Source organism: Spermophilus citellus (genome assembly GCF_964194105.1).
Source record: "Spermophilus citellus genome assembly, chromosome: 3".
Taxonomy (NCBI): domain Eukaryota; kingdom Metazoa; phylum Chordata; class Mammalia; order Rodentia; family Sciuridae; genus Spermophilus; species Spermophilus citellus.
In genome coordinates, this window is record NC_138184.1 from 16801531 (window position 1) to 16827367 (window position 25837).

The 25837-nt window shown below is 58.8% G+C and overlaps 1 protein-coding gene across 16 annotated transcripts in view; it reads left to right on the forward strand.

Moving 5' to 3' along the window:
• Positions 1 to 25837, forward strand: part of CRTC1 (CREB regulated transcription coactivator 1) — a 69496-nt gene that overhangs the window by 23403 nt on the left and 20256 nt on the right. For 8 of the 16 annotated variants that reach the window (XM_081287033.1, XM_081287042.1, XM_081287043.1 and 5 more), the window contains exons 2-5: positions 20790 to 20906; positions 22035 to 22082; positions 23627 to 23764; positions 24795 to 24856. In XM_081287033.1, coding sequence (XP_081143159.1) covers positions 20790 to 20906; positions 22035 to 22082; positions 23627 to 23764; positions 24795 to 24856 — 365 coding nt within the window. Of the gene's footprint in view, positions 1 to 19750; positions 20007 to 20055; positions 20191 to 20789; positions 20907 to 22034; positions 22083 to 23626; positions 23765 to 23879; positions 24531 to 24794; positions 24857 to 25837 lie in introns of those variants that run through there. The other 8 variants (XM_081287039.1, XM_081287041.1, XM_081287040.1 and 5 more) reach the window with 6 other exon arrangements.

A 25837-nucleotide genomic window follows, 5' to 3' on the forward strand; every position in this document is an offset into this window, starting at 1 on the left:
TGTCATGTTTTTGAGGTTCATGCGTAGCAGCAGGTGTAAGTGCTTCATTCCTTTTCGTGGGTGAATAATGTTCTACTGTATGGCTTCATCATTGTGCATATACTCAATTTATTTATTTATTTTTGGAGCTGGGGTTGAGCTCATGGGTGCTTTGCCACTGAGCCACACCCCCAGCCTTATTTTGTATTTTATTTAGAGACAGGGTCTCACTGAGTTGTTTAGTGCCTCGCCGTTGCTGAGGCTGGCTTTGACCTTGCAATCCTCTTTCTTCAGCCTCCTGAGCTTCTGGGATTACAGGTGTGTGCCACTGCACCCAACCCCAGCCCTTTTTATTTTGAGATGGGGCCTTGCTAATTTTCTGATTCTGGCCTTAGACTTAAGATCCTCCTGTCTTGGCCTCCTGAGTCGCTGGGATTATAGGCATGCACTCCCTGCTTGGTGGGACGTGTCATTATGTAGGCACTCATCCATTGGTGGGTTTCCCCTTTTTTTTGGCTCTTATCAGTTGTGTTCTTCTGAGCACGTGTGTGCAAGGGTTTGCATGGATGTGTTTTTATTTCACTGGCGCCTAGACCTGGGAGTGGCATTCCTGGGTTATATGGAAACTTGGCATTTAACTTGTCGAATTGACAAGCAGGGAGTTTTGTTTTAAATAGAATAGAGACCTGCTGTGTGTTTTAACACGGAGAGCGGCACCATCTGAATTGAAGAAAGGGAAGAAAGGAAGGGCATGTGTGTCGGCTACATGCAGGGGGTTTTCTGTCTAGGGGACACCTGGACAAGGTGAATGATGACCCAGACTGGGACCAGGGAGGGGCTGCTAATGGGCCCTGAAGGTCAGGCTGTAGGACGTGATCTTGAGAGTACAAAGGGGACCCCAGCCCCTGCCCCTGCTTTCTTTTGCCCTGGTGGGTGCCTGGGGCTGGTGACGCCTGCTCCATGGTGAGGCGGTTCCTGACCATTCCCTGCACTGTGAGTGTCCCTTGGACTGCCTGAGCGTGCTACAAATGCCGCCATGGTCTGAGGACAGGGAGGCGGGTGACGTCCAACCCCGCTGGGTCCTGGAGGCCTGGCTGGGAGTCTCGGGAGCTCTGTTAACAGGGCTCTGGGAACGTAGAGTTGCCCAAAGGGTAGTGGCGGGCTGTGGCAGGCCCAGGACCCAGCCTCCTGGATCACAGAATGACTTTAGTGTTCTTATGTAACCCCGACACTGAGCTATGTCTAAAAAATGGAGCATTAAAGCTATTTTGGGCCCGTGGTAATGAGGGCATCTCACTTTTGTCTTATCTTCCCGTGGTCCCCGCCATCCTGCGGGGAGGCGGCGTGGAACGGGCTGCTCCTCGAGAGAGGCCATATCAGCCAGACCCCAGCGAGGCCATGTGTCAGGGGGTGATGCCGCTTTAAGACATCATTTGCTGGGCACGGGCTGGGGGCGTCTTCTGGAAGATCGGCCGCAGTGCTTAGGATCCCGGAGGCAGTGACCCTGCGGGAGCAAGGCTGGGCCTCCTCCTCCACCACATCTGGGATGTAACTTCCCCAGTTGGGTCAGGCACCTGTCAAAAACCAGGCCTGACAGTTTCAAGACGGGCACGGGGCTGCTTGGGGGAGGCCCCGCTCGGCGGTGTGGGCGGGGTGGGCTCCCTGCCCGGACCGAGGGGCCGCTCGTGGGGAGGCAGGCCCTGTTTCAAGTGGCCGGCGTCCCCCGCTGGTGGTTTGTGTTATTCAGTTGGTGATGAGATTTAAAATTAAACTGCAAAGGATCTGTTCCCCCAGCTACAAATAGAGACGTGTGCTCGCACATTCCAGAAACGGCGCACACACCAGGGGTGTGTTTGGAGGCATCGAGGAGGAGCAGGGAGTGCTGGAACCCCTCCCTCGTCCCCATCCATTCTCTCTCTCTCTCTCTCTCTCTCTCTCTCTCTCTCTCACACACACACACACACACACACACACACTCACTCACTCTTCATGTGTAGGGCCTCAGTCTCTCTGTTTTCTGTGACTGCTGTGACAAGTGACCACAAATGCGGTGGCTTAAAACAACAGAAATATTCCCTCCCAGTTCAGGAGGCCAGAAGTCCAAGATCAGGGTGTCCTCAGGCTCCGGGCAGGATCCTTCCTGGCCTCTGGCAGCTTTGGGGGTTCAGGTCTGGGGCTTGTGGCCACACACCCCAGCTGCTGCCTCCGGTGTCTCATGGGCTTCTCCCCTCTGTCTGTCTGTCTCTTCTTGTCTTCAGAGGACACCAGTATTTGGGTTTAGGGTCCACCCTCGTCCAGAATGACCTTGTCGTAACTAACGACATCTGCAAAGACGCTCTCTCCAAATAAGGTCCCTTCACAGGGACTGGGGTTAGGGTGTGACACGAGCTACCACAGACTCTCTACCATGTCCTCACTAGCTCTTTTTCTTTTGTGGCAGGGGTGGGGGTGTTCTGGGGCACCCAACTACTGAGCCACATCCTCAGCCCTTTTCTTTAGAGACAGGGTCTCATTGAGTTGCTTAGCGCCTCGCTGTTGCTGAGGCTGGCTTTGAACTCATGATCCTCCTGCCTCAGCCTCCTGAGCTGCTGGGATGACAGGCGTGGCCACCGCCCCCGCCTCACTAGCTCTTAAACAGGTCCTTGGCTTTCCTGAACAGGTAGTATGTACCCCACTTCACATCGGGCACCTGGGAATGCCCAGGTCACGGGGAAGCTGGGTCCCCATGCTGTCCTGTACCCCAGCAGAGCAGAGCATGGGGGGTGTGCTGTTGGGCTTGATCCGTGGGTTTTGGGGACGTGCACTGCCATCCCTTCACACCTGTGACCCACTCACTGACATCCCAACCTCCCGCCATCCTGCCAGTGGGGACTCCCAGCGGTGTTGGGTCTAGGAAACTGAGGCCAAGTGATTAGCACTTGTCCCGGGTCCCTTGGCCAGTGAGAGTTAGACCTGGGGCACACTGCAGGCGTGGGCTCGCAGGGCCCCATCTGGCCTACCACAGTGCTGGTGTGGTATGTTGGGTAGTGACCCCAGCACTCCCACCCACGTCCTATCTCCTGGCACCTGGGACTAGGGCCTTTTTGGAAAAACGGTTGTTGGGGTGTGATTTGTGATTAAGATCTTGGTGACATGGTCCTAAATTTTGAGTTGGCCCTGAACCCAGTGACTGGTGTCATAAAAAGAGGAGACCAGACAGAGACTGACGCCCAGGGAGAGGTCATGTGATGATGGAGGCAGAGATTGGAGTGACATGGCCAGAGCCAAGGTCCAACAGGGACTGCTGAGCATCACCAATGTTGTGACTGAGGTGAAATACACAGACTATGAAATCAACCAGTTTGTTTATTTATTTTAATTTTTTTAAGCTGCAGATGAACACAATATCTTTTTTTTTTTTTTAGAGAGAGAGAGAGAAAGAGAGAGAATTTTTAATATTTATTTTTTAGTTCTCAGTGGACACAACATCTTTGTTTGTATGTGGTGCTGAGGATCGAACCCGGGCCGCACGCATGCCAGGCGAGCGCGCTACCGCTTGAGCCACATCCCCAGCCCAAACACAATATCTTATTCATTTATTTTTCACATGGTGCTGAGGCTCGAACCAGTGCCTCCTGTGTGTGAGGAGTGCTCTGCCACTGAGCCCCAGCCCCAGCCCCTGAAATTAACCATGTTAAAGGGAACATTCTGTGGTTTTCAGAACATTCGGAGCACTGTGCCTCGATTGCTTTTGTCCAGTTCTAGAATGTCTCTGTGTCCCCCCCAAAAGGAGATGTGTCCATCACGTCACTCCCCACCCCTCCCCCAGCCCTGGGGGCCCCTGACCTGATTTCCGTCTCTCTGGCTTTGCCTGTTCTGGACATTTCATGTGAGTGGCATTATGTGCCATTTGGCCTGTTGTGTCTGGCTTCTGTCACCCAGCGCCGTGTTGCTGGGGCTCACCTGTGTTGGAGCTGGCCAGGGTCATTCCTTTTTATGCCTGGCTGATAGTCCAGTGTGTGGATGGACCACATCTTAAGATCCACTTTTCTGTTAGGTCATCACTTTTCTCTGCTGTAGCGCTGGGGCTCGCATCCGGGCCTCTTGCACCGCAGGCAGGTGCCTTGCCACGGGGCTACCTTTTTTTTTTTTTTTTTTTTTTTTTTTTTTTAAACAGATGTTATCCAATTCTTTTTTTTTTTTTAATATTTATTTATTTATTTTAGGTCTCGGCGGACACAACATCTTTGTTGGTATGTGGTGCTGAGGATCGAACCTGGGCCGCACGCATCCCAGGCGAGCGCGCTACCGCTTGAGCCACATCCCCAGCCCACGGGGCTACCTTTTGGCGCCTCTTCTCCCCACTCTCCACCTCAGTTCCCAGCTTCGTTTACATCCCTCTTCACTCTCCCACCTGTCCCTCTGTGTCCCACATCCCTGCCCTTGGCGACACTTTGGTAGTACGGGCAGTGAGAAGCAGAGGAGGGTGGGTGTCCCCATCGCCCCAAGTGCAGAGCCAGGTCCAGATGCAGGGCCTGAGCCCCAAGTCATCAGCCCCGCTGTGAGCTCCAGTGCAGCTTAGAGTGCTGGAGGTTCATGGCGGAGGCCAGTTCAGAGTGGGGGCTGGGGTCCCGGACAGGGTTCCCAGCAGTGGCCTCGTCCCTCACTGGCCTGCATCATAGGCAGAGGACAGGGGACCTCAGGATTGTGGAAGGTGAGGCACTTGCTTGGTGTTTCCTGCCTAATCGCCGTTTGGAGTCAGGAGCAGGAAGCTCGTAGCCACGTGCCCCGGGGGGTCAGCGGGGCCTCCGCTGCGGCTGCGTCAAGGGCCCAGGTGGAACAGGGCGGTCCCCTTTCTGAGTGCCTGGTCTACAGCAGCTTCATCAAAAGTGACACACACTGGTGAGGCTCTGGGGTGGGGTGGTTTATTCAGGGCTCCCAGAAGGGACGACCGGCAATGGTGTCCCTTCCTGTGTTAGTCAGCTGTCACCAGGACGCAGTGCCGAGATAATCTCTTTAAAAGAAAAGGTGTATTTTGGTTTCAGAGGTTTTATTCCGTGGTCACCTGGCCCTGTTGCCTTGGGCCTGTGACAAGGCTGTACATCGTGGCACGGAGCATGTGGCGAGGCAGCTGTCGCCTCATGGCAGCCAGGAAGCAAAGAGACAGAAAGGGGCCGGGCCCAGCGTCTCCAGGACGCCCAGTGCCTCACTTCCTCCCCTAGGCCCTGCCTCCCCAAATCCCCTGGGCTGGGGACCAGGCCTGCTGCACAGGTACCCTTGGGGGACTTTCCAGATCTATGGCACCATCTCACCCAGGGAGAAGCGTGGCTGGAGTGACGACGCTGTGACACCCTTACCTGAGCGTAAAACCTCCACAACAGAACTGCAGTCTTCACGTGGATGGCCGCAGGTTGAGAGAGTGACTTGGGGGCCTCCTTGGGGAGTGTCAGTGAGGACTCCCGGCAGGGTGGGCGTCGGCCTCAGCAGCATCCTGGGGGGGTCCAGATTCAATCGCAGGGAGGGGGAGGGGACAGCTGTTCCACCAGCAGGCAGGTGCTAGTGTGTGTGGTGCCTTCTCCACTTGCTGGGACTGTCTCCAACTTGAGAGAGGTGACAGGCGGCATCGTTGTTGTCTGGGGAGGGGCTTCCGTGATGAGCCGGGTGTGGGTCCAGCAACTGTGCTGCTGGGGGCTCAGGAGCCTCCTGCGCCTCAGCCCCGCCCACCCACCTGGGTCCTTGGTTTCCCTAGGCCAGGGGAGATGGTCCCACCTGCCTTAGGTTGGGAAGCCATGCGGATAAATGACCCTGGCTCCTGTAACAAGCGGCCACAGACCAGGCGGCTGGAACCACAGGAATGAGCTCTCGCAAAGTCCTGGAGGTTCCAAGTCCAAATTTCAGGCATCAGCAGGGCGCCTGGGCCTCCCTGGCTCCAGGGGAGGGTCCCTCCTGCCTCCTGTGGCTTTGGGGGGTTGCAGGCATTCCTTGTCTTGGAGCCATATCCCTTCAGTCCCTGCCTTCCCCTCCTGATCTGTCTCGCCCTTTTCTGTCTCTTATGAGGGCGTCAGCCATGGGATTTGGGGTCCTTCATAGGTACTCTAGGATAAGTTTTTCATCCTTGGATTGTTTGCTTATTTCCTCTGCAAAGACCCTTTTCCCAGATAAGGTTGTGCACTCTCGGGTTCCAGGACGTGGCTGTGTCTTTTGGGGACATAGGTGAGGCCGAATCGGGGCTTTGATTGAGGGTTCGGCCGGTGCCTGTGTGTTGTGGACTCAGACATAGATGCCGTCCCTGTGCCACGCTCTTCTCAGTTCGCGGAGATCTCTGGCCCTGTGAGCACCTGGGCCCCATTGGGGATCATCTCCCCTGTATCCCCCTGGGGACATCTGTGGGAGCTCCCTTTGTCCCTGCAGACCTCTCCATGCTCCCCCTGGGAGCCAGTGTCCTCTCTCCCCCGCCCACTAGACTCACGTTGATGTTTAACCCTGTTCTCCGGTTCCGCTCCTGCCCTGTGCCATACTGATTTGGGGGATCTCTGACCTCTGTGGGGCCTCTGTACTTTGTGCAGCTCCAGCTCTCGCCTGAACCTGGTCACCCACCTGCAGCTTGGCTCACCTTCGGCTTCCCTGTTGTGGCCTCTGGGGAGCCCCTTGCCACCCTCACCAAACACCTACCATCAGGCCATCTCTTTGGTGTCTGGAGGTTTAGTTAGGCCTGCCTCTGTACCGGACAGGAGGAACCTGGGGTCATTGGTCCCCTCCCAGAGCCCAGGAGGCCTTGGTCACCTTCCTCAGAGGACAGAGTGGCCTGGCTGCCCCCCAACCCCACGTGTGGGGCCCTCAGTCCACACTGAAGAAGGCTCAGTCTGAGCTGTCCATGCCTGAGGGGCCTCCGGTCTGAGCTGTCCATGCCTGAGGGTGCTGGTGAATGCAGCTCGGTCCCTGGTACCTGCTGGCTGGCCTGCGCCCTCCTCTGGAAACCCCGCTGGTGTGGCCTGGCCGGGCTCCCCTCTTGGCTGTGCTTCATGCTCTCCCCTCCTCATCCTAGCCTGTGTGCGCCTCTCCTGGTCGGGTCACTGGGCTCTTCCTTTGTTCTGGAGAATCCCTTCCTTGCTGTCTGTGGCCTTTCTGAACTGCTAGCTGCCATCCCTGCCACCTCCACCCTCCTGCTCTGCCCAGTCCCCTCGGGGACGTCCCTGGGTTGGGGGCAGTGTGGCCCTACCCTGGGCCCCTCTGTGCCCGCGTGGATTTCCCGTGGATTTCTGGAACACGTGGCACATCTCAGCTCTGGAGCTGGCCACGGCACCCAGACACGCTCTCCCCTGATTCTTGTGCCCTAGTCCCCAGTCTTGTCCGACTTGAGGCTGTGCCCTGGAACGGGATCTGGCTGCTTGTTCTCCTGACGCAAGAACATCTTTGCGCATAAATCTGCGTTTCGGATGATCTCTCTCAGGACGGCTTCCCAGAAGTGGGATTACCGGGTCGGAGGTCGGGAACGTGGCTCAGGCTCTCCACAGATGCTGCCAAATGGCGCTGCCGATGCTACCGGCCACCTGCCTCGGAGTCCTGATCATTTCCGCCCCTGCTGATGTGTGCTGGCCTTGTTTCACCCCTGGGTCCCCTGGGTGGCAGTGGAGGACACTAGGCCTGGGGAGGAGAAGATGCTGCCCCGGGGGCCCTTGGGGCTGGAGCCTCGAGCAGTAGTGGGTTGAAAAGTGACTCCCCACCCCAAAGAAAACCAGTGAACAGTTACTCACGGCCATTCATGACTGTGAGTATGACCTCATTTGGAAATAGGGTCTTTGCAAATCTAATCAAGTAAGTATACGGTTCTGGGTGGTTTCTGAATCCAGTGACTGGTGTCCTTATAAGAAGATAAGGTCGCTGGGGATGTGGCTCAAGTGGTAGCGCGCTCGCCTGGCATGCGTGCGGCCCGGGTTCGATCCTCAGCACCACATACAAACAAAGATGTTGTGTCCGCCGAAAACTAAAAAAATATATTAAAAAAATAAAGATAAGGTTGTGGCTCAGAGGTAGAGCGCTTGTCGGGCATGTGTGGGGCACTGGGTTCGATTCTCAGCACCACGTAGGAATAAACAAACAAAAATAAAAGTGTTGTGTTCATCTACGACTTTTATATATATGTATATATAAAGAAGGTACAATTTAAAAAAGAGAGACAGGAAGGGAGGGGGACATGTGAGGAGGCAGAGATTAGGGTGATGTGTCTACAAGCTCTGGGCATTGCGGGAGCCACCAAAGCCAGGAAAGAGGCCTAGGGCAGATTCTGCCTCCCAGCCTCCGGGGGAGCCCTCCTGCCCACACCTTGACTTTGAACTTATGCCCCCAGAACTGTGAGGGAATGTATTTCTGATGTTTCAGCCACTTGGTTTGTGGTCGGTCGTTATAGCAGACAACAAATACGCCCACCAGGAATTTCCTCCTGCTCCCTCCTTTGGAAGCCGACTTGGTTCTGGAAGCATCTTTGGTCCCCAGCCCCACGGCCTCCCGTAGGTGTCAGCCTGGCCCTGCTGGAGCCCCGGGCAGCTCCCCCAAGTCACAGGTGAAACCAGATGCCCGGCTCCTGCCTGGCCCTCAGTGGTTCCCGCAGAAGCCCAGCTCATCTGCATGGTGGGATCCCTGTTTCCTCCACAGACTGGGGGAGGGCGGGCCTCGGTGCGGTCGCCTGCGCCATGGGGGTGGCCGCCCTCCTTCCTCTTCTCAGCTGACCCCATGCTGAGGATGTCTGTATATGACCAGGGCCTTGAGTGTAAGAGGTAAAAAGCCACCTCAACACTCCCAGGCTGGCCATGGCCTCCCCTGGGTGGCAGCAGCTCCTCAGCCCCTTCGGCAAGGTCACCTGCCCTTTGCCTTAGCTCCGTGTGGACCATGACACTCAGTTCCAGGACCCTTGTGGCTCCCCTGGGCCTGCTGGGACACATCCTGGGCAGGAATGGCCTCTTGGCCTGCTGCGCGGTCAGCAGGTGGGAAGCCATGCTCGCCGGCCCCCAGCCTTGAGGTGGAGGAAGAGGCCGCCAGGTTCAGTGCCCGGGAGACCCCAGATCCTCGCCGTCCACCCTGTGCAGCCCTGGGGTCTGGGGATGTAGTTGGAAGGGCTTCTGAGGGGGTCATGTGACCCTTCCCCACTGGACAGGTGCACTGTAAAGTCAATGACATCTGCCACCCTCCCTCCTGTGTCCTGGGCTCCAGCCCTGCCTCCCCACCCCTCTGTACTGACAGCCCTGATGGCTGACCTGGACTGGTCCCTGCTGCCCTCACTCCCTGGGACTGTCCCCAACTGCTGCGCTTCCACTTCTGCCCCTGCTGTTGCCTCTGCCTATCTTATTCTTCACTCTGGAGGGTCCCCATACTTGGTCCTTCGCACCAGTGAGTCTAAGTCCCTGCCCCTACCCAGCTTGGCTCTGTGTGTCCTGCCTCTCCTGGGCCCCAGCGGACCCTGCTCTTCGGCCCAGTCCTCCTCCCTTGAGACCCCTGCCCTGGGCTCCTCCCTGCCTCGTCACAGCCCTTCTGTTACTTGCCAAAACTCCTGGGGACCAGCTCAGAGACCCTGTGGCCCAGGTGGCCTCCTGACCCTGGAGAGCTGGCTGCCTTTCCTGCTGTGCCCCAGCTGTGGCTGATGAGGCAGGATGGGGGTTGGGGCCGGGTTCATAGCTGCCACAGCAAAGTCCAGGGACTAAGTGGCTTCAACCAATAGAAGCCTCGTCATTCTGGGGGCCAGAGGCCCAGGATGGAGGTGCGGCAGGGCTGCTTGCTTCGGAGGCCGCGAAGGAGTCTGCCCCAGCCCGCCTCTGAGCTCCCGGCAGCCCTCGGCAGTTCTTGGCTTGTGGCCGCGTGAGTCCAGGCTCTGTCCTCACATGGCCTTCTTGTCTCTGTGTCTGTGTCCTCCCTCTTTTTAGGAGGACGCCAGTCATTGGATTTAGGGACCTCCCTAAATCCAGGGTGATCTCATTTTCAGATTCTTAACTAATTACATCTGCAAAAAACTTAATTTCAAATAAGGTCACATTGCGAGGCTTCTGTGGGCAGGAATTTAGTGGGGTGAGGGGTCCGGGGCGGGTTCTGTTTTGTGCAGGATATATCCTGGGCTGCCTACCTTCAGTCCCATGCTGAGCTGGGCTTGGTGGCACATGCCTATCATCACATCTCTCTCAGAGTCTGAGGCAGGAGGACCCTGTCTCAAAAAAAAAAAAAAAAAAAAAGAAAGAAAGAAAGAAAGAAAGAAATGGAAAGAGGCGGGCGTGTGGCTCAGTGGTAGTGCTTGCCCAGCCCTGCTCTGACCCCAGCACAATAAGAAGCAAATAGATCCTGGTGTCCGGGTCGCCTGGACTGCCTTGCAGCCTGAAACGCCTCCAAGCGGATGGTGGTTCCTCTGGCAGCTCCCATCCGAGACCCTGGGAGCAGGCCTCTTGCCTTACATTCACGAGACGGAATCCAGAAATTCACCCACAGTCCGACTGTCAGTGTCCGCTGTCCGGCAGCCCTGGAGGACAGGCATCAGCTGGTCACTCCTACATCCTAGACTCTCTCCAGGGCTGGGTACAGCAGAGTGTAGCTCAGTGACCCCTCCCTGTGCCCTCACACCCCTGTGTCCTGTGAGCTCCTTCAGAGAGTCTGGGATCTGTGGGTCTTGACAGGGCTTGGCTGGTTGTGGCCGCTCCCTGAAGACTTGGGGTGTAGGGCCACTTAGGGCTCCCCAGTTCTAGATATGACTGTCCGTGGACACTTGCTGGGGGCAGCACGGGTCCCTGGCTGTCAGCGCATGTCAGCCTCCTGGACAGACATAGGCAGGCAATGTTCCCATGACAGGGTGCTATTGTTTGAATTTTGTGCTCCTCCAAATTCATATGAGGAAGCCCTAACCCCTAATGTGACCGTATTTGGAGATGGGGCTTTTACGAGGTCATTAAGGCTAATGAGGCCTAAGAGCAAGGCCCTGGTTTATAGGATTGGTTTTGAAGAGGAAGAGAGAAATTACATCTGCACCTCAGGTACCCAGACAGGGCCCTGGAAAAACCCAGGGGGCAGATCCCTGCCGGCCAGGAAAGCACCCTTGCCAGGAGTGGAACCAGCTGGCACCTGGTCTCAGAATTCCAGCTTCCAGGGGGTCATTTTGGAAGCAAGCCACGAGGTCAGAGAGGTCACCTCCTGAAGAGGTGGTATTTGGCTTGAAACCCAAATGGTGAGCAGGGGCCACCATAGAAGCTTCCAGGTAAGGGTGTGGTAAGTGCAAGGGCCCAGTGGCAGAATGCAGGAAGGCCTGGGGGCTGCAGTGGGAGGTTTGGGGTGGCCTCCAGGGCCATGAAGTGCAGCCCTCAAGCTCAGGGACGCTCCTGGTGACAGGAGATGTGCTCACAGGCCCGGGAGAGAGCCTGGGTTGTAACCAAGGCCCCTCCTGGCACCATGTGACAGGCAGTCCCCTGCTCCTCAGTGCCTCAGTTTCCCTGCTCGCAAAACTTGGGTGCAGTCGTGTTCCCGCCCTTGCAGGGCTGCTGGGAGGCCCCATTCAAAGAGGGCGCTCGGCCAGCTGGCAGGCCGGGGTCTCCTGTCGGGGGAGGGAGCCCCTGTGAACCAGCTGTGCTGCTCGCCGCCCCTAGGGACGTCCCTCCATCCCCGCCAGAGCATCCGTGTTCCACAGCCACCACCAGCAGAGAAACAGAACGTGCTCACAGCGACCCTGATTCAGTTGGGTCTGGAAATTTGGCAGCGGCAGCGGAGCCTGATTAAAGGCATTCCAGGCCCCGGTGTTTGTGTATTTGGTTCTGTATTTACACTTGGGGAGCGAGAGAGGAGGCAGCCCCAGAGCGTCCCGAGGGCCGGGCCTCAGTGACTCAGCCTGGAATCCACGCGCCTCTCAGGCTCTCATTCACTCCCGCTCCGGCCTTCCTCCCCGCTCGTCCGCGTTTCCCGAGATGCTCCGCACAGCCAGCTCGCAGGCCCTCCGTCGGCCTGGGGGCCAGGGGGCCGGGGGGCCAGGCAACAGCAAAGCTCCACAGACACTCTCTCCAAACGTGCCCCACACGTGAGTGTCCAAATGTGCTCCAGACTTGAGTGTGTGAGTTAAGCTCTGAAGCTGCTAGAAAGAAACCCAGGGGCAGCTCTTCCTGACCTTGGACAGCAGTGGACACTGAGACATAACAAAAGCACAGCAGCAAGGTACATTGGACACCATCCCAGTGAAAACTGTTGTGCTTCAACATCCATCCTCAGGCATCTGAAAAGACAACCTATGGGATGGGAGAAAAATATTTGTAGTTTGTGTATTTGATGGGGGATGAATTTCCAGAGTATCTAATAAACTTCTTACAAACCAACAAGGAAAAGATGGTGCAGTTTAAAAGCGGGCAAAGGACTTTGAATAGACTTTTTCCCAAAGGCTACTGGTAGAGAGCCGACAGGCAGTTCAGATGCCCACCATCACCAACCACCGGGAAATCCAAGTTCAGAAGCACCATGAAAGCCCGGCGCTGTGGCTCATGCCTATAATCCCAGGGCTCGGGAGGCTGAGGCAGGAGGATCACAAGTTCCAAGCCAGCCTCAGCAAATGTGAGGTGCTAAGCAACTGAGCGAGACCCTATCTCTAAATAAAACATAAAAAGGGCTGGGGATGTGGCTCCGTGTTTAAGCACCCCTGGGTTCAGTTACTGGTACACCACCCCCTTCCCGCCCACCCAAAAAATAGCACAGCGAGACGCCATCTCACACCCCCCGACTGCTGTTATCCCAAACCAGTGACCAGGGGAGCGGCTCAGCGCTTGCCTGGTGTGCACAAGGCCTGGGCCCCATCCCAGGGCTGCACACACAGGGAACAGGCGTTGGGGAGGAGGCGGAGGCCTGGAAGCCTCCTCCGTGGCTGGCGGGAGCCTAGTGTGGCGGGCTGCTGAGGAGCGCGGCCTGCAGGTCCGCCACAGGTAATGCAGGACCTGCAGCCTCCCCAGGCAGAGCCGTGAGGTTGGGAAGTGGGTGCAGACACAGCTCATGTTCCCTGCAGATTGTTCCCAGCAGCCAAAAGTTTCAGTTTCTGGAGTCACAGCCCAAGTGTCCATCAGCTGGTGAATAAATAAATAAGCGGAAGCGAGGCGCACACATGTGTGGGGTACCCTGGGCTATAGGAGGAGTGAGGCCCCCATCCTGGACGCAGCGCAGGCAAACCTCAAAGATATGTCTCGTGAAAGAAGCCAGACACAGTTGCCACACATGGCAGGATTCCTTGATGTGTGATGTCCAGGAAGGTGAATCCGCAGAGATAGAAGGCAGATCAGTGGCCGCCCGCGCTGGGGGAGGGGACGGGGAGAGACCGCTGGCGGGGCTGGGCCGTTCTTAGGGGATGGAAACATCTGGAGCCGAAGCGATGGCTGCACAGCACACTCGGGGCCACTGAGTCGGGGTACCGCCGCGTGGTTTTCCACTTTTTAAAAAAACATACATTTTTTTAATCTAAAATAAAAAGGGGCTGGGGCCGGGGCTCAGTGGTGGCCGCTTGCCTAGCACGTGTGGGGCACTGGGTTGGATTCTCAGCACCACATAAAATAAAGATCTTGTGTTCTCCTACAACCAAAAAGTACTTTGAACAAAACAATAAAAAGGAAGCAAGCGCCCTGCGCGGCTGGGGTGGTTCTGGGCTCAGTCCTGGCCCGTGGCTCTGTAGGGCCCGTCCTCCCCAGGTCTCCTTGTGGGCAGCGTCCGCCCTCAGGGCCTTGCACTGACTGCTCTGCACCAGGGCTGTGCCCCTTCTTCCATCCAGCCTGCCATCTTCACAGCTGCCCTCCTAGTGACCCAGGGTCCCCAGCACCAAGGTGAAGGGTCCACTAAGGGAAATGCAGATGTCCCCAGGGCATCACATCTTCACCCCTGCCTGGAGCAGGGCCTGTCAGAAATCTGAGGCACGTGCATTTGGGGCGTTTTGCTCTGGGGCAGTTCCTTTTTCCCTTGGAGGAGCCCAGAAAAGGCTCAGACGTTCAGGGTTCTAGTCTCTGTAAGTTGGCGAGCACGAGCCTCCCCCCAGCTTTGATGTCACTCAGGAGAAGCTGCAGGGAGCTCATCAAAGGCCGGTGCCCAGGGCTGGGTGGAGGGCTTGGGCTCATGTCCAGCCCCCTGGGGTGTGCAGCGTTGCTCCGTCCAGCCCCCAGAGCGCCGGAGCCTGCGCGTGGTTCTGTGATCTGGGAGGAAGCCCATGCCCACTCCTGCGGGCCTTGTTTTAAATCCGAGGTCTCGGCTGCAGGGAGCAGATGGCGCCTCCCCCAGGAGTGCGGGGGGGTGGGGCAGTGTTAGGGCTTCAGGCGGTTTATTTGCCGTGGGTCTGGACACCATGAGCGGGCCCTGGAGCTGTAGGGCTGAGGTCCCTGGTCTGGCTGTTGATGCAGGGTGTCACTGAGAGCTTCATCCTCTCAGCCGCTCTCTGACCTTGGCTGCCACTGTGGTCCTCAGACCCGGTGCCACCAGCCCCAGGGCCTTTGCACTTAACATTTGTCCTTCCCTGTTCTTTGCCATGTCCTCGAGGCCTTCATGCTTTCAGCCCAGCCTGAACCTCCACGTTTGCCTTCTGCCCCTGCCGCTTCTTGCCCGTGTGCGTGCTGAAGTCCACCAGCCCCGGGGGTCTTTCTGGCCTGTTGCCAGTGCCCTCCACATGGAGCAGGGCCCAGTGTTGGCCAGATGCTTTCCTTGGGGACGCTGTCATGTCAGCCATTGCAGACTGGCCACTGGGCCAGTATGAACTGTCAGAAGGACATGCCTGTCTGTGGAGGGGGGAGTCTCCTGCCACCGTGACTCCCAGGACGCTTGGAGGACCCTGTGGAGCCCTGTCCCTCCGTTCCTTGAGCAGCCCTGTGTTCAGAGCCCCTCTGCCCAGGCTGCCTTCCTGGGACTCCACCTCAGGCTTGCAGGGCCCGGGTGGCGAATGACCCAGGACACTGAGTGCCACCGGCTAGAGCTGGCACAAACAGCGCGCCCTCCCCTCCCTCACAGTAGTACCTGCCACTTCTACACTTGGACAGCCCCCCTCTGTCCTCGATCCTCAGTTTTCGTATCTTGGCTGTGGGGGAGGGGCGCGGGCCCTGCCTGGGAATCTAGGAGCCATCTGTGAATGGTTCCCCACATCTCACTGTCTCCCCCACGTGCTGGACTCCACCACTGTCCGGCTCTGCTCTGGGCCTCAGGGAGCCGACAGTGTGACCTGAGACAGACCCACAGAGCTCGGCAGGGGCTCAGCTGGAGAAGGCAGCTCTCCAGGGCTGGGTGGTGTCCTGTTCCCAGGGAGATGCTTCCTGGGGGAGGCAGTGCCAGTGAAGGCCCTGCAGCAGCCGTGACTGGTGTGGGCGGCGGAGGGGCCCCGAGGAAGCCCGTGCGCTGGGGTACAGTGTTGGGGAAAGAGGAGGGCCAGACCTGCAGGCCGCCCCAGTGGGAGAGCCAAACTGAGACCCGCTCAGCGCACACAGCTCCTCCGTCCCCAACTCCTGTCTGCGCCGCTGTCCCTGAGCAGGGCGGAGCTGGCTAGTCTGCTCCCTTTAATCTCATTAGAAGGCCAGGCTGTTGCCCTAGTGACTGCCGACAGGCCTAACCAAGGCCACGCCATCTGCAGTAAGGTGGGGATGGTGGCAGGGGAATTGTCACCTGGTGCCGCACAGGACTCCTCAGGAGACTGGGGGCTGCCCCAGGATCTTGTCCCCTCTGGAGAAGTCACCATGGCCGAATCACTACAGGCCTTCTGACCAGGGCCACCTGGCCACTGCTCTCCAGCCTTGGGACCCTGCTTCTCCCAACCTGTGGGTGCTGGGGATGAGCCTGCAGGAGCGTGGATACTGGGTGCAGCAGGGCCCGCCAGCACAAGGGGCCTCCTCAGGCTTCATGGGATGGGGATTGAGAATTTTGTGCAGAAGGTCGTGGGACATAAGCAGAGGCCACACAGGAGGTGTGGGGGGTCCCTGCCTAGAAATGAGGGGCTGGGGCTGGGGCTGAGTGCAGGGCCGGAGGCTGCTCTTTACCTCGAGGGAGCTGGTGTCCTTGAGAACTGAACCGCTGCTCTGACCAGAAGCACCGGGTCCACCTCTGGGCGCGGTCCTCTGTTGTCTCCCACTGATCCCTGGTCCCAGGAAGGCTCTGGCCCCAGCCGTGCAGGCCATGCAGGGTTCCGCTCAGGTGTGGAGTTCATGTCGTCTTGGCCACTTCCTAGCTGGGCAGCCCTGGAGCTTGCCATCCTCAGAGGGCCTGTGGGTTTGATGGTGTCACCCCAAAAGACATGGGGCTAGAACCTGGGGCTGTGACCTTAGTTGGAAATATGGTCTCTGCAGATGTAACTAAAGGTCTCCAGATAAGCTCCTTCTAGATGGGGGTGGCCCCTAAATCCAGGGACAGGAACCATCCTCCCTCAGTGTCCAAGGGGAATTGGCTCAGTACCAGGAAATGGATGGAAATCCATTTCAAGGACGTTCTGTAGTATCTAGTATGTGTAGATCTTGCGCATGTCCTCCCGTGGACTTACCCCCCCCCCCACGCCACCCGCCGTTGCGGACCGTCTCCTTCACCGTGATTAGTGCTCAGCAGCTGCTTGGCCATGCTGGATCTGCGCGTGTTCAGTGTTAGTGAATTTTTCCCCCAAGTAATTCTGATCTGCAGTTGGTTGGGTTCACTGATGTGGGACCTGCGGATATGGAGGGCCGACGCCATGACTATGACAGAAGGTAGCCAAGGGCAGGTCCCGAGAAGCCCGTGTCATGGGGGATTGGAGGGTCGTGGCCACAAGCCAGGGAGGGCCTCCCCCTCGGGTGGAAGCAGCCCTGCGGATGCCGTGACTGGGCCTGCAGCCTCCTGGACCGTGAGAGAACACATCCCTGAGGTTTGGGCCACCCAACCTGTGGTCCTTTGGCAGCCCCAGGATACTAACGTGGCTGTCACGAAGCTTAGCTGCGTGGAGACCTGGGCAGGGCTCTGCATCCCAGGGCAGAGCCTGAGGAACACCCAGTGGACCCACCCCAGAGGCCCAGGGATGGGGTGGCGCGAGATGACCAGAGTGTGTGCTCCTTCCAGTCCCTCACGGCCCCACTGACGCTGGGGCCAACCCGAGTCACCTCTGGGGCCTGGGAGGTCCCTTCAGAGCCAGGGCAGTGGCGGGACATCTGTCCTCAACCGTCATCCCCTCTGACCCCAAAGGCCAGGCGCTGCTGAGTGGTTGGTCACAATCAAGGCTTTGAGGTTCATGGCCTGGGGATGGTGTTCTGGAAAAGTCCAGGGCTGCTGCTAGCAGGCAGCAAGCGAGGAACCTGCAGCACTTCCCGTGGGTCTGCCGCAGCCGCGCAGCTCTGGTGCCCGCTGAGCAAGTCCCAAGTGCTGGCCATCTGGTGGGCTCGGGAGGTTAAAGGACGGACATTCATGAGGCGGGGCAGTTCAGACGTGGTCATTGAGGTGACACAAGCCAGGAGATTGTGGAGCTGTGACAAGAGCACAGGTAGCCCAGCCGGCGGTGCTGTACCGAGGTTGTGGCTGTCATTTGACTCCCACGCTTCAGGAGTGAGAGGCGAGCTCTGGGGGACGCTGGGCGAGGGGTGCTCGCAGCTCTCAAGAGCATCTCTGCCATTTTCTGTAAATCTACAACTTTCCCGATAAAAACAGTGTCAGGGCAGTCACAGAACCAGGGCCTGCTGTGGCGGCAACGGGGGCTGCTCCTTGGGTGGGGCACGGAGGCCCCACCAGGATGCGGGTGGAGGTGGGCTGGCACAGGAGAGGCCCTGCGGGAGCCGGACTAGGCAGAGTACAAGGTGGGGGGCCAGGGCAACAGGGGCCCATTCCCATGACGGGGGAGTCTGGACTCTGACCCTGGTCTGTCTGACCCTTAGGCCACAGTGAGGGGCACCCTGGGAGCTGTGGCCTGGGCTTGACGTCCTCCCCAGGCCTCAGCTCCTCATCTATGGCCCTTTGTCGGCTCTCATGAGTCTGGGGTGGAGGGACGTTGTCTGGGATCTTCTGTGCCCTCCTGGGAGGTCCCTCCAGGGCCAGGCATCTGCTCTGACCTTGGGTTACATCAAGGTCAAGACTGACTGTCACTGGAGTTGGGTAGGAGGGAGTGGCCGAGCCACTGATGGAGCCTTCCAGCTTCCTACCTTGGTCTTGTATGGATTGCAGGTGGGCCTGTCCCCAGCCGGTGACCATGAGCTCAGAGGGCAAGAGCAGTGGTGTCAGTCCATCCCTGCATGTGTCCGTCCATTCCCCCGTGTGCCCTGTGTGCGTGTGTCCACCAGCAGTGTTGCTGCAGTTCTGTGAGGTCTCTGGCTTCAGGAGCACAGCATGGTGGGGGACAGGATGATGACATGGGGGAGAGGGACATAATAAGGGATGTGGCGTGACCGCAGAAAGAGGTTGAACTAACTCTAGTGCCTCAGTGCCCGGCAGCTCGCTGAGCTGAGGCGTGAAGTCCACTGGGTAGAGCCTGGGTGGCAGGACCCTAGAGAAGGGTCCTGCTCCCAGGGGTTTCCAGCCAAGCCTGGGGGCCTGTCAGTTCCTACAGATTCAGGGAGTCCCCACGTCTGCTGTCAAGTTGGGCAGCGCCAGGCGGAGTGCGCTCATCCGGAACTGTCACAGGGTGGATTATCACAGCAGAGGGACGTGGGTTCAGGTCAGAAAGGGAATCAGAGACTAAGCAGTGACTTCCAGTTTCCCCTCCAGTGGAGTCGTGGACAGTGTTGGATCCTCCCAGCTGTGTGTGACAACAGGCATGGTGTACTGCCAACCGGGGATGTTCCCTGGCCTTGGGGGCTGAGGTTTTTATTGGGGGTTTGTCCTGTCCATGTGGATAATGACCAGGGTGGCTGACATCAGTGTCTACTCCTCCAGAAGCTGAGCTGATACTGGGTGGCCCAGGGCCTCCGCCCTAAACCACAGTGTGGACTAGACATCTAGGGTGGCCTGAGGCCCTGGGGACACAGTAACTCTTTTTTCGTGGTACTAGGCATGGAACTCTGGGCTCACAGGCTAGGCAGGCGCTTTGCTCCTGAGCTCCACCCCCAGCCCTTTCTGTTTATTTTGAGATAGGGTCTTGCTAAGTTGCCCACGCTTGCCTGGAACTTGGGATCCTCCGCTCAGCCTCTCGAGTAGGCACGTAGTACTCAGTGACAGCCGTCCTCCATGACGTTCAGTCCAGACCTGGTGGGTTGGGGCATCACAGGAAAGAGGCTTGGACAGAGGTGGGACCTGGGGGCTGGGAGCATCCTGTCAGTGTCCGATCCCATGAGAGGATCAGCAGGTTGGCCTCGGGCTCTTGCTGACGCCAGGTCTCCTGCGTGGACAGCACGTGATGATGAGCGCCTCCATTCATGCCCGACCTCTGCGCACAGACCCGCCCTGTGACTGAGTCTAGGGAAGGGGAAGCCGAGACCTGGAGGGGTGGAGGGCTTAGGCCTCAGAGGCCACAAGGTCCACAAGAAGTGGACAGAGCACGGGCTCCTGCCCTATAGCTCTGACACAGGAGGACGTGGATGAGGTCGTGGGAGGTCGGAAGGGACCTGTGCCCAGGCAGGGCCTGGGGACAGGAGCTGCAGGGGCCCCACCCACCCTGCCTGGCCTCCCCCTCTGGCCTGCAGCTGGCCTGTTTGTCTCGCATGTCTGCCAGAAAGGATGCAGTGGGGTGTTCTTGGTGGGCGTGGCTGACGGGCAGCCACTGTGGGCCGGGGCCTCCCAGCCTGACCCCGGGCCAGGCTGTGCAGGTGCGGGGAGCCACCCAGGAGCACACAAGGTTAATCTCGCGCTCAGCCCCACTGCAGCTCACAGGAAGCAGCTGTTTACCTGGGCGAGGTGCTCTGCTGGGCGCTCAGCCAGTTCCCGAGCTTCGCTTCCCCCTCCGGTGTCCGAGGCCCCCCAGGAAGCTGGGGCTGGCGTGGGAGAGCAAGCAGCCAGGCGGCCAGCTCCCGAGCCTGCCAGGAGCTGTTTGTGAGGGAACGCGAGCCGGCCTTGTTGTGTACACAGAGTGGACCTAGCAACCGCCCCTGCCGGGCCGCGCCGACACTGTTCCCACTTTGCACCATGGCAGCCGCCTTCCTGGTGGCCAGGTAGGGATTGTGGGCCATCATCCCTGAAGGTCATCTTGCCACCCGGGCCAGGGACCTCTGCCTTTGCTCTCTGCAGATTAGAATCAGCCCCGTTCTGGGACAGCAGGGTCAGTCAGGCAGCTGCAAGCCTTGCGCCGAGTGCTGGTTGCTGTGGAGTGAGCAGCAGGGACACCGCCCCTTGAAGGTGCCTGGCTGGGCCAGCATCAGCGAGGCCCGCGGGATACCCAGAAGGAGTCTGGGGACATGGGCAAGACCCCCAAGAACTCGGGCTGGGTCTAAGGGACTCGCTCAGCCACCCTGGTCTTGAATAGGCTGCCACAGGGATCTGAAGGGCTACTCCTTGAAAGGCGTCATTGTCCTTTGGAGACAGCGCTCTCTGATTCAGGCCATTGGAAAAATGGTTTCCCAGGTCCAGGGTTCCATCCGCAGCCAGGACAAGAAGTGGCTCCCCTGGGTGCAGGGCTCCTCTTGGGCTGGTGTCTGTGGTCTTCTCGCTCCTTTGATTGCCTGCTGGGGCAGCCAGAGAGGGAGCTGCTCCCCAAGTTCATGATTGTGGGCTTCCTTGGGGGTGCTTCCTGCCTCAGGAGGACCATTCCAGGGCCTCCAGATTCTTCTGTCATTTTTGGTCATGAGACAGCTGACCTCGTTGAGGATCTTGCAGTCTCCCTGGTGGATGTGCACCTCATCACCTAGGTCCTGTGGGCACCCTGGGGGCTGGGGCTCTGTGAAGTGCACTCGGAGGTACTCCCTCCCTTACGACAGCGGGCCACTCGTCTTTTGCAGCTTCAGCTTCAGAAGTCCCAGTTCCTGCAACTGGGCCCGAGCCGTGGCCAGTACTATGGAGGCTCCCTGCCCAATGTGAACCAGATCGGGAGTGGCACCATGGACCTGTCCTTCCAGGTGAGCCCCCTGCAGCACTGCCTCCCCTGGGGGAGCCCCTATAGCCTCCCACCTGAAGTTGGTCCAGCTCTGACCCTTCCCTCACCACAGAGCATGTGCTGTGGACTCTGAGGGCAGCTGAGGTCACCCGACAATCGCCTGAGCCCTCCCTTCCCCTGCCTACTCTCTTTCTGTACTGGGGACATTAGGAAGCAGCGCTTCAGTCCTGGTTCACTTGCCTGTCTGCCAGCCTGTCCCCTGTGAGCAGACCCCAAAGCAAGCCCCCGTCTGGCCGCCCGTGAGCATTCCAGCAGCCCCTACACCTGTCCGCCGGCTGTGCGGCAGCGGGAAGTGCTCAGGGCCTCTGGGGCTTGGCTCGGTCCTGCCTCACTAATCCACAAGCCCAGCATTTCTCAGAAGGAGGCCCGGCCGCCTGACCCCACTTGTCTGCAAACGTTTCTTGGCAGAGACCCACACAGCGGCTCCCGCAGGCTGCAGGCCGCTGCACACGGCCTTATCGAACACAACGGGAGATAAAGTCCCAGGATCCTCTGCCTGGCCTCTGGTCTGCAGGTGGAAGCAGGAGCTGGCGGTGGGGTCAAGCTGTGATTCAGGGCCACCTTCAGGGCAGTGTCTGGGCTCTGCATGGACAGGTCCCCCCAGTGATCACACCCCCGTCCAGTGCTGGGGAGAGTTGTGGAAATAGCCCTGTCCCTAAGTGCTGGTAGGCCTGGTGGAACTGAGGGCCGTCCCCCAGGAGCTCAGTGTTCCTTGCACCGTGGCAGGGATGGGTGCCGCCGCAGGCTGGCTTGGGGTCTGCTGGGATCGGTTCCTCAGGGCGCCTCATCTAGCAGACGCTCAGGGTCTCCTCTCTGGTTCCCTGCGTCCTCCCTGTCAAGGCCCTTGCTGAGTCGGGTCTCCACCCACCCCCCCAGCTCTCCCTTCCTCTGTTTCTGCGTCTCTTCTTCCTTCCAGAAGGACATCTCTCTGGGCATCTCCTCTGCTCAGCCCCATATGGGGCCCAGACCAAGCCCTCTCAGGCATGGGGTGTGGGGTCCTCCTGAGCATCTGTCGCGGGAGGCTCATGGCCTGGGGCCCACGCGTCCTGCCTGCTGGGCATCTCAGAGTCTCGGTTCTTTGCATTTTCAGCCCAGCGGATTTCTGGGGGAGGCCCTGGCAGCGGCTCCTGTCTCTCTGGTAATTGAGCCCCCAGGCTGAGGCCGTGGCATCCCCAGCGCCAGCCTGCAAGACCCTGACATGTGTGAGGTTGCTGGTGTCCCCCAGTCCCCCATGTGGCTGCCCCTGTGGCTCCCAGGGAGATATCCTGTCCACCAAATGGAAATGGATCTGCTCCCCACTCCTGTCTCGGGAAATATGTATGGTTGCATCAAGAGCCCCCCCCACTCTTGGGGTCTGCCTGGGGCAGATGCCACGTCTGCATATCCCAGTCTGGGGTCCCCCTGAGCAGAATCCGAGCATGTGCCCCCAGCGCTGCATGGTCCATCCCTCTAAACACACGCACGTCCGCGTGTGCACGTGTCTTGTGGGGCCAGCAGGCAGGGCTTGGTGAGCTGGGGCGTGGCTGGCCCAGCTCCGTTCCCCTCTGGCTCGGCTTCAGCCGCCTCGGTTTCCCCTTTCGGTTTCAGACTTTCTGAAAGATAAGTGGCCCTGCCCTCTAGGCCCCACAGCGAGCCTCTTGGGGACAGAAGTGTAGCAATACCCAAGCCAGCAGGGTCTCCACTGGGTGAAAGGCGGATTTGGGAGTCCCCGTTGAGTCCCCTGGACGGGCAGCCCTGAGTCCTGGTAGGTGGGAAAGGACAGCAGTTCCGGACACTGACTTTGTCCTGGAAGGGGCGGTTTGTTGAGCCCTGGGGTTGCCTTTTGCTCAACTGCCCAGAGAAGACAGCAGGGCCAGGGGCCAGATGGCTAGGTAGGGGGACCCACCGTGTCCAGAACTGGCAGAGGCAGGTGACCTAGCTCTGGTCAGATGGTAAGAGGGCAGCGCAGGGCCAGGGTAGGCAGAGTGCGGGCTCCCAGCGGTCCCTGGCGTACAGAGCCTGGCAGGGGCAAGGCCTGGCTGGGGACCTCGTGCAAACCCCAGGTGCTGGAAGGAAGCCCCATCCGGTGAAGTTGTGGGCCAGGGCTCTGGGTGGCTCCTGGCTAAGGCGGTGAGGAGGGTGTGTGAGGCCCAGTTTCCATGAGAAGCAGCCTTGGGCTTCACTAGGAAGCCGCCTGGGAGCCAGCCCTTGGCCGGGTGGGCCAGCAGCAGTTCTCTGCAGAAGTCCCCGGCCCTCCCTTGGCAGCCCCTCCAGGGATGACGCAGCAGGGGCTAGAAGGCCTTTGGCCCTGAGGGAGGGGCGGAGCCTGTGTGCACCTGGAAAGGCCGGGGAGGAGGTTGCTCAGGCCGCTGCACCCTGGCACCCTGGCACCCTGGCCAGCACTGGGCCCCGAGCTTGTGCCGCTCTGCCTGGCCCGTGCATGCCAGCTGCACTGCACGCCTGTCCCCGGCGCCAGACACCCTGCCAGCTCTCGCACCCCCATCCCCAGTGCTCGGAGGGCTGGGGAGCTGGGGCCCCAGAGACCCCCGTCTCAGCCTTCAGAATGGTACCCAAGGGTGTCTCTGGAGTGGGTGTCCCCGAGATTAGATCCTGGGGCAGAGCGGGGGAGATACCAGGTCACAGTTGATAACCACTGTTTGGGTTTCTCTGTTTCAATTCCCCCCACCCCCTCCTTGTTCCCAGACACCCTTCCAGTCCTCAGGCCTGGACACCAGCCGGACCACCCGACATCATGGGCTAGTGGACCGAGTGTATCGGGAACGTGGCCGGCTTGGCTCCCCGCACCGCCGGCCCCTGTCAGTGGACAAACATGGACGGCAGATATCCTTTTTCCCAGAGAACATGTAGGCAGGGATAGGGTCCCCCGGTCAGCAGCTACACGACCCTGAGTTGGCCTGCAGTTGCTGAAGGGGGCCTGCTGCTGGCTCTGGAGATGGACTCAGCCACCCAGGGGGCTTCCTAGAGCAGGCAGTGCCACAAGCCAAGGAGCCTTTGTTCTGACCCCTTGGAGCTAGGGTGGCCCAGGGAGCGCCTCCCAAGGCAGGAGTTGAGGCAGGAGACACTGGCCCACAGAGGGTCCTAGCAAGGCAGTGGGGCCCAGAGGGCCATGAGTGGGAGCCCGTGTCTCAGGACTGTAGGCTGATGGGGCCCTCGTGGGCAGTGCATGGGGGTGCCCAGCCCAGGCAGCTGAGGGAAGGGTCTGAGGGTGGCTCCATTTCTATGTAAAATTTGCATCTGTTCCTCGGCCAAGCAGAGATCTGCCAGATTCCCCCCGCCCCAGCTCGACCACCCCTTGGTGCTCCGCCAGCCGGGCCCCCAGCACCAGAATCCGAGCAGCCTCAGGTGGTTCCTGGGATCCCCAGCTCTGCAGAGCAGACGCCTGTTCTCTGCTGCTCATTTCCGCGGGCTGGGGAAGCGCAACCAGCTGAGTCCCAGACCGGACCCTCAGGCCCCAGGAGCGGCCCCATCAGCCCAGAATTAAGAGGCGAGACCAGGGTCAGCTGAACCAGACTCCCCGCTGTGCCTGCGGCCCCGCTTGGACGGGGTGCAGGCCGCACGTGCACTTGCAAGAGGACAGCGTTGAGTGGTAGGTGGAGTGGGGCCGCACCCCCGGGGAGCCCCTATGGCCTGGGCTGCTCACAGCCAGGCAGGAAAGGCCGGCAGGAAGCGCCTGTGAGGCAGCAGCGGACACCCCGCCCCGCCGGCCCCAGCTGTGTGCAGGCCTGGCTGCCACTCCCGCAGCTCCAGCAGCAGGGCCGCTGGGCTGCAGGGGTCTTCCTGCTCAGTGGCCACGAGCACTTCGGTGCAGGCAGGCCCAAGCCCACAGTCCGTCCCCTTAACTCACACTCACGCCGACAGCTGTCCATACGGCTCCGTGTATCTGTCACCACCCGCGGACACCAGCTGGAGGAGGTCAGTGGGCAGAGCTGGTTCCCAGCCCCCACCCACTCGGTGGGAACAAAACTAAACTTTCACTATAGTAGTGCATAGAAAAGCCGTGAGGGCGGAGTTACTCAAAATGAGGAAATTAAGACATGTCCCCAAGTTTCTAGAAATCACTGTCACTCTATAATGCCAGCGCTCTGCCTAGGGGATCTTCAACCCGTCCTCACTTTTGTCTGTTTCTTTATTTTCTTTACCCCAAATTGCCACTTGCTGTTTCATTTGATGCTTGATGAGCAGTTTTTCATGTTACTGAACAAATTATTGAAGATGCACTTGTTACAGGCTGAGTGCAGCGGCGCATACGTGTCATCCCAGTGGCTCTGGAGGCTGAGGCAGGAGGATCGAAGTTCAAAACCAGCCTCAGCAAAAGCGAGGCACTAAGCAACTCAGAGGGACCCTGTCTCTAAATAAAATCCAAAATAGGGCTCGGGGTGTGGTCCAGTGCCCCTGAATTCGATCCCCGCTATCCTGCCCCCTCAAAAAAGTTTTCTAGGCTTGTGCTAGAAGACTAGGAAAATGCATAAAGGTATATAGAAGAGAAAAAGTCACGTCTTTAGAACTCTGCATAGCATTCATGGTGCATTAGGTGCTATAAGTCATCTACAGATGTGCTTAGAGTCTACACAGATGCCATTTCATAGAAGGGACTTGAGCATTCATGGATATTGGTGTCTGAGGAGGATCCTGGGACCAACCTTCCAAGGAACAGATATGGAAAGACAACTGGATGCACATGCACAACCGTATGTGCACACGTGCACACATAATTTCATGACATGATACAGTCACGTACGTAGTTAAGTATCCACCAAGCACACATTAGCTGATACACAACAGACAACTGTGTGGCTTAGGCTCTGTTTTCCCATTTTAGACATAGACATTGAACACAGAGAAGCCAGAACACTGACTCAGCGACACACAGCTGGTTGGGGGCCGGGCTAGGAT